This window comes from Symphodus melops (assembly GCF_947650265.1).
Source record: "Symphodus melops genome assembly, chromosome: 16".
NCBI classification, from domain to species: Eukaryota; Metazoa; Chordata; class Actinopteri; order Labriformes; family Labridae; genus Symphodus; species Symphodus melops.
In genome coordinates, this window is record NC_136706.1 from 19677485 (window position 1) to 19684486 (window position 7002).

A 7002-nucleotide genomic window follows, 5' to 3' on the forward strand; every position below is an offset into this window, starting at 1 on the left:
GTTAGATAGATCTAGAGTAAGTAGATACCGTTTGCTAAGAGTGAGGTTTCGTTTATGCATTGGGTGGATTTCTTTCGTTTTCTTTCTTTTCTTCTCTTATATTTTGGATTTACTTGGCGTGCTACTTATTGAGGGTGCGCGAGCTACCGGTAACTCGCGAGCCCCTTGTTGAAGACCCCTGATCTATAATCACCACTGCCAGCAATACATTTTTAAGTATACCAATTTTATCTACTACCACGGCCACTAGGGGGCGTCAGCGCTGCTAAACATACATGAAGGATCTCCATTCTGCAGACGAAGGAGAAGAATCCTGTTAGCGGATAGGTCCGCAGCGCCGGTAGAAAGCGGTTAGTACCTCTTGCTCAGTTGTCCGGGAAACCCACCATGTATGAACCATCCGATTAAAAAAACACTTTTACGGTGTTTGTTTTCATGTCCGGGTCAAAAGTGCGCGTCGCTTCTCGAGACCAACAAGCAGCTCGTGGACCACCGGGAGCTTTTTACCGGCCGGAAGTAGATTTGTTTCAAACCTGTAACTCTGGTGAGGTGGACGGTGGCGTTAGCTAAAATGACCCAACAAGCTGCTGCTCTTCAGACCTACAACAATGAACTTGTTAAGTGTAAGTTTCTGGTTTTTAATGTTATTTACCTGTGAACATAGTTTATTGTTACTGTCGGTAAACCGAGAATATGTTTACATTTGACCAACATGCAGGTTGTCTGAACAGTGTTTCCTGTCTGTCTGATGAAGCTGCTCAGAGATCAGCTGTCAGTCAGCCTTCAGCTCCCTGCACACACTTCTCTGTCTGTCCTGTCTGCAGCAGCTTTCTTAAGTTTCTATCTGCTCAGTTTAATATTACTGCACATGAAAGAAGATTACTAGAGGAGAATGAAATGTGAATTCTAGTTTCACGATGATGAAATAAACTTTTTCAGATGTTTATAAAATATTAAACCACTCTCCATTTAAACATTAAAGTCTGGATGCTTATTTACTTAATCAGCCAGCAGTGCAGTCGATCTCTATTTATTAATCTCTTTTTGATATTGATTCACAAGTTTGCACTTTTTACTTCAGGAAAATAAGCTTTTTTACAGACTAAATATATTCTCTGCACTTGGTAATATGTCGGTTTCTTTTTTTTGTTAAAACAACTATTAACGAAACGAATGAAGACCCTCTAGAGGCTAACATGTTCACGTTTTTTTTTTTTTCGCTGATGAAACTTAAAAGCAGAATGTCCTCGAGCTGGTCAGTTTTCTTTGCTGCTTTGTGTATTTGATGCTGCACTGCACATTGTTAGGTACTAAACTCTGATGGCGTCTGGGTGAGATGTCATCTCTCCCCAACATGTTTCTGGTACCTGTCACACAGATTTTAAAACGGTTAGATTATTTTTCTTGCTTTATACCTGTATATATATATATATATTTTTTTTTTTTAAATGTTATTGAGGGGCGAAAACCAAAATTCCCAAAAAAACATCCATTAGTTTAGTTTATAAAAACAGAGAAGGACAGCAAAAAAAAGAGATCCTCAAGCTAAAACAAGTTTCTCAATTTGAGTAATTGACCTTTTCATTCTTTCTGTCACAGGCAAATTCATGATCCATATAAAGGACCATGTATGTGTTTTTATATTTTCTTTCATGTCTCCTTCAGGTATTGAGGACTTGTCCTCCAAGCGCGACGAGTTGAACCATCAGATCAAGCAGGAGGAAGAGGAGAAGGAGCGTCTGCAGCACGACATCCGAGTGCTCTCAGAGAAGCTGTGCAGAGTGGAGGAGAGCCTGGCTCAGAGACTCGCCGCACGCTCTACTTTTGACCGCACCATAGCAGAGACAGAGGCTGCATACACCAAGGTGGGGACTTTTCAAACCATCCTTCATCAACAGTTTAGATCTGATGGGACAGTCAGTCCGCTTCATGCATCAGGATGCTGTGTTTATTATTTTGACAGAAGGATGAGTTACAGGTTTATTTTTGTGAATTAAAAATGGCTCCAAAGAATTTGATGAAATCAGTTTCATCCCAGACGATCCAGAAGAAGGTTTTAAAAGTCTTTCTGAACATACCAATTGTAAAGATATGAAAGGAGTTTAAATAATCCTAGAAGGGGCTGCAGGAAACCTGTCCTTTTCAATATGTAATCATTCTGTAGATTACTTTCTAAATGTCAGAAGAGGGTAAAATAAAATAATAACTGTTGTGTATGGCTAGTTGTATTCTTATGTTTGTGTTTGTCAAAGACCAAGAGAGATCAAGCTGAAGAAAAGGTTCACGCTGAAGAAGATGGATCAGACAATTTTGACATTTCTTCCTGAAATAATTCAGTTGTTAAAGCGTTTGTTGTTTCATTCAGCAGCTTTAAGTAACATTGCAGCTCTTGTTTAAAACACGACATAAACCTGCAGTGAATGTTGAGGCATTGAGCAAAGAAAAAAATGTGTTTCATCTTTAAAATGAAAAACTTGTTTTTAGTGTGAACTATTAAGTCCTGATGAATTTCACTATTTAATGATAGATAGATAGATAGATAGATAGATAGATAGATAGATAGATAGATAGAGAACAGTATTAGCAGTAGTAATAAACCCAAGATTTAGAAGCTCCCCTATATGACTAAGAGTAAACGCATTACGAATTAAACCTGTGCAATTAAAAACAGACTCATACTTAACACACCTTTTTGTGCTGCTGACAGAAGTAGAGTTAAAAAAATAAAATTACTGCGCCATCACATCTTAGGAGCGTCACATCATGTCATGTTTTCATATTTCATATTCTGACATTGTCTTGGCCTCTGAGAAACTGGGACGGGTCTTTCTTTTTTTTTTTTTTTTTTTACTATTTCCTGACACTATCAGGAAGACAATTTGCTGATTAATCCCTAATCCAGATCATAGTGAAGTGATTTGATCAGGTTTGTTGATCTCAGGGATTGATATGTTCTATTTAAATCCCTTTATTTTTTTCAAACAAAGTAGCATGAGAAAGGTGTCGCACTAAACAAGCCGTGTACAGCGGTTAGTACCAGCTGTGCAGCTCACATGTAGGCTCTTCCACACAGTCCACTCTCTGTAGTGTAGTGTGAACGTGTAGATGATGCAGGTGGGGAAGCCGACCTGTGACGACTGGTGAATTGTGGAACGGCTTGTACAAAGATCATGGAGGGTGAACTGAGTGGCTCAGCTGACACAGTACCAGCAGAGCCTGATGCCCGTCCATAAGAATGAGTCAGAACTCGAACTTTACTCTGCAATGCTCGCCCAGCGTTTGTCACATTTCACTGTGTTTTAGTGAACAGGATAAGAGACTGCCTCTGTTCCTCTGTGGTTGTTTGTACTGTGTACGAGGAGAGGCTCCTCTCCATGTTGTCCTTGTGCAGCAGTTTTATCTGCCACAGCTGCAGCCCCACTCACTGATGCTGAACTCCCCGAGCCCTCCGACTAATCACTGCAAACAAACTCTCCAGAGCCGCTCTTATTAAAGAACAACATCGCAGTCAGCAGTGCCTGAGCTCCTATGCATGACCTCTATCGTACAGACGTCACCACACGCCACACAGCTCTTCATTCCACTAAATGACTGTCTTTTTTTTTCTCCTTTTTTTTGTGTCCATCGATTAGATCCTGGAGAGTTCTCAGTCTCTTCTGAGCGTCCTGAAGCGGGAGGCAGGAAACCTGAGTAAAGCCACGGAGCCCCGGGGGAAGAAGCAATGATGGCGATGAAAGGTCTCTGAACTCTCATCGTGACCACGACAAGCCTCTTTATCCGCTATGAACAAAGTCTGTTCTCCTCGCTGGAATATTTGTAATATATTGGAGTGATTTATTGTAAGTTTCTTATTATAATAAATGTTTCTTATCAACCTAATGACTCTTTCTTTTTGAGGAAACAGACAGCAGGGGTTAAAGTTAGCTGCTTCATACTATTAAACTCTTACTTCAGTGGCTCACATCCAAAGAAATGTCTCCTACGATTGAAAGGACACACACACAGTATTTACATTTGTTCAAGTCTTCTATTTATTGAGCTTTCATTTGTACAAGTATGACATCACTTTTTTTTCTTTTTTTTTTTTTACCCGAATCTTTGACAATAACTTTACAGTAAGCACATCTGCTGAGATACATTTACAGACGAGGGGAAATTAAAGGGGGAAGAGGATGGAGCTTTTGAGCACAGAGTTGCTACAGCGTGACCGATACGAACAGGAATCGACAGAATGGGACAGCACACTGCGTTAAGATGCCATGTGTACACTTCAGAAGTCAAACGGTTTGTTTCTATGCCAAAGAAGAGTTACAAATGTTGTCATTCAGTTTACAGATCCCCACAAAGAGAAGAGCTCTTTGGTGTTTCGGTCATTGAAGGCATCACTCAGCACACATGGATCCACAGCAGGTCCAAGTTAAACTTCCAAGAACCATACCAGTGTGTTTGAGAGCCTTAGCTGAAAGTCATGTGGAAGCAGCCATTTGTTTCAAGGTCTGAACATGTTTGAATGTTGCGTTAAGATCAATTTGAAAAGTGGACCACAGTGCACCACTTCAGTGGAGCTTACCTGATCTATTGATGATGACAGCATCAGGCTGATATGTAGGGCTCTGACGTCTGTATCTGTGTACATTTTAAACACGTCAGATAAAAGTTAGAGGTGTCATAAAAAGGTAGAATTGTGATACATTCTTTTACATGATCTTATCAGTTGCATAATAAAAATAAAAACATTTCTCACTGTATTGGAAATGGGTGAGTTGACTAAAATCTGTATCACTTACAAAGACAGCTAACCTCTTTTTATGTGACACCAAGTTCAGAGTGCAAAGACTTGCAGAGCAGTATCTTCAGTTTAACACTTTGCAAATAAAACCCAGTTTGTAGCCACTAAATTCCTTGTTTTGTTGCTTGTGGTTAAGATATAATTTGAAGGCAGCGCCTGGTTATGTCGCACATCCCATGTGCAGAGGTTATAGTCTCTAATTGCAGTGGCTGTGGGTTCGAACCCGACCTCCCAACATTTCCTTTTTTCTTCAGGCGTCTATTCAATGAAGGTAATCAAATAAAAAAAAAAGAAGAACTTGATTTTCATGCCATAATAAATTACATGGAGCTGTATAGAGATCAGGGATGGTGAAAAAAAGCACATTTGAACTCGTACGCCACAGTAGCACGGTTTGCAGAATGGTTGGCAGTAATTCAGTTTGGACTTTTAGAGCTTACACATAGAAAATCACTGGTATGGTCCTTTTAAACATATTGTACATCAAGTCAACTGGCCAAAAAAAACACCAGAAAAGATTTGGGTTACCTTAGTAAAAAGACCAAGCTGTGTGGAGAACTACAATGAAGCGACAGTTTGTGGTCAAAGGCCGACAATCTTAAGACTTTTGATGCAAGGCTGCAGAAAACAGAGTAAAAAAATTGGACATGGCATTCATTGGCAGTGCATTCATCATGTACATCTGAAGAGTTCTTTTCGAGAATGTCACTCATTCATTTATTATTAAAAAAAATGTTTTTTTTTCTGGCAATTCTCCAAAGTCTTCGTCATCTCCTGTTTCTGATATACAATCAGTGGTTTTATACAAAAAACAAGCAGGGGTCATTAGTGGTTACCGTCTCGAAACAAAACTCCTCAACTTGACTTCTTCCTTTTCGGTCTTTTAAGGTCACATTTCTACAGTCGCCTCCTCTGTTCCTTGTCATGAGGTGCAAAACACGGCTAAAAGCATGACAGTGCAAACACGTTCAACGTCAAAGACTCCAGACAGAACTAAACAAGTCATAATCCGACAAAGACAAAACTGTCTCAACAGCAACACAGTATGTTTCATCTGATGGAGAAATGAATAAAATAAAATACACTGTGTGAAAAATGGTGGAAACTGTACAACAATACTGGTCGAAGGGGTCGATCCTGGGCGTGTAAATATGAGCGTGAGGCCGTCACAGCAACACTTTAATCCGTTGGCATTATGAGTGTTAAAAAAATCATCTAGAAACTTGATGCATTCTTGTATATAAAATAATCTTAATAATAATAAAAAAAATTACATTTTCTTTCACACACTATTTTTGCTTTCGTTCTCACAAAACATCTTAAATCATGAGTGGTCATAGATTGTGTTGCCTTCATACTTTGAATGGACGGTCTACGTTCTCTGTGGAATGTGAGAGTACAAGAGGTCCGACTGGAAAAGAAACAACTTAAAAAAAAAAGTCTGTCGGGGTTGTTTGCACCAGTCTGGTTCCTTTCCACACCAGCACATCTGTTTTTACAAAAAATGTCTTATGTACAAGAGCAGGTCTCAGACATGCAAACTTCAACTGTAAGCAGGAATAAATACACGAGAAGCCAGAAAAAAAGAAAGGTTTAACAGCTTTTGATAAATCCATATGCTGCATATAAGAAGTGGATGTAGCCTTTTCGTTTCACAAGAGGAGCTTATGGGAAGGATCTAACACTTACATGTTCTCTAATGGCCAGAAGGGGGCAGCTCCATGTGTTGCCAATACAAGTCAATGTGTACAAGAACCAAACCCTATTTCTTCTTCAATGATTACCTGTGCTTGACTAGTTGCTGCTATGTCATTCTAGTGGCAGAGATAGAGGCGGAGCAATCAAGCAGCAAACTATAGGGCTGAAAAGGGGAAGCTCCTGCAGTTCCTTGAATGTCCACATGGGGCAAGTTTAAAGGTCGAGTCTGTCAGCAAACGGCTCAATGTCAAAACGCCAAACTTTACCACAGATAAAAAGATGTTTAGAGCCTGTAATAAAAAAAGGGTTTTTCCTCTGAAGCTCATTTCCTCATTCAAGATAATCAACATATAACTGACCCAGGTAATTATCTTTATGTATGAAATTCTAGAAAAGGAAGGACGTGGCAATTTGGAGCGACAGGTGAATGTGGAGCAGCAACCACCAGTTTGGAAAAATGAGCTGATACAAAGAGTGCAAAAACAAAACAACTGCAGTTCTGAAGTGTCAACCTG

General features: G+C 39.6%; 1 protein-coding gene across 1 annotated transcript; it reads left to right on the top strand.

Annotated features, from left to right (window-relative positions):
• Window positions 1-286: 286 nt before the first annotated feature.
• Window positions 287-3874, top strand: ssna1 (Sjogren syndrome nuclear autoantigen 1). Its single transcript, XM_079364734.1, has 3 exons — window positions 287-623; window positions 1666-1865; window positions 3633-3874. Exons 1-3 carry the CDS (start codon window positions 572-574, stop codon window positions 3723-3725), a joined length of 345 nt encoding a protein of 114 aa, XP_079220860.1. The 5' UTR covers window positions 287-571; the 3' UTR covers window positions 3726-3874.
• Window positions 3875-7002: the final 3128 nt, after the last annotated feature.

Coding starts and splice junctions, on each gene's coding strand:
- ssna1 (XM_079364734.1), top strand. CDS start 572: ATGACCCAACAAGCTGCTGCTCTTCAGACCTACAACAATGAACTTGTT. Junction 624..1,665: donor CAACAATGAACTTGTTAAGT/GTAAGTTTCTGG, acceptor TGTCTCCTTCAG/GTATTGAGGACTTGTCCTCC. Junction 1,866..3,632: donor CAGAGGCTGCATACACCAAG/GTGGGGACTTTT, acceptor TCCATCGATTAG/ATCCTGGAGAGTTCTCAGTC.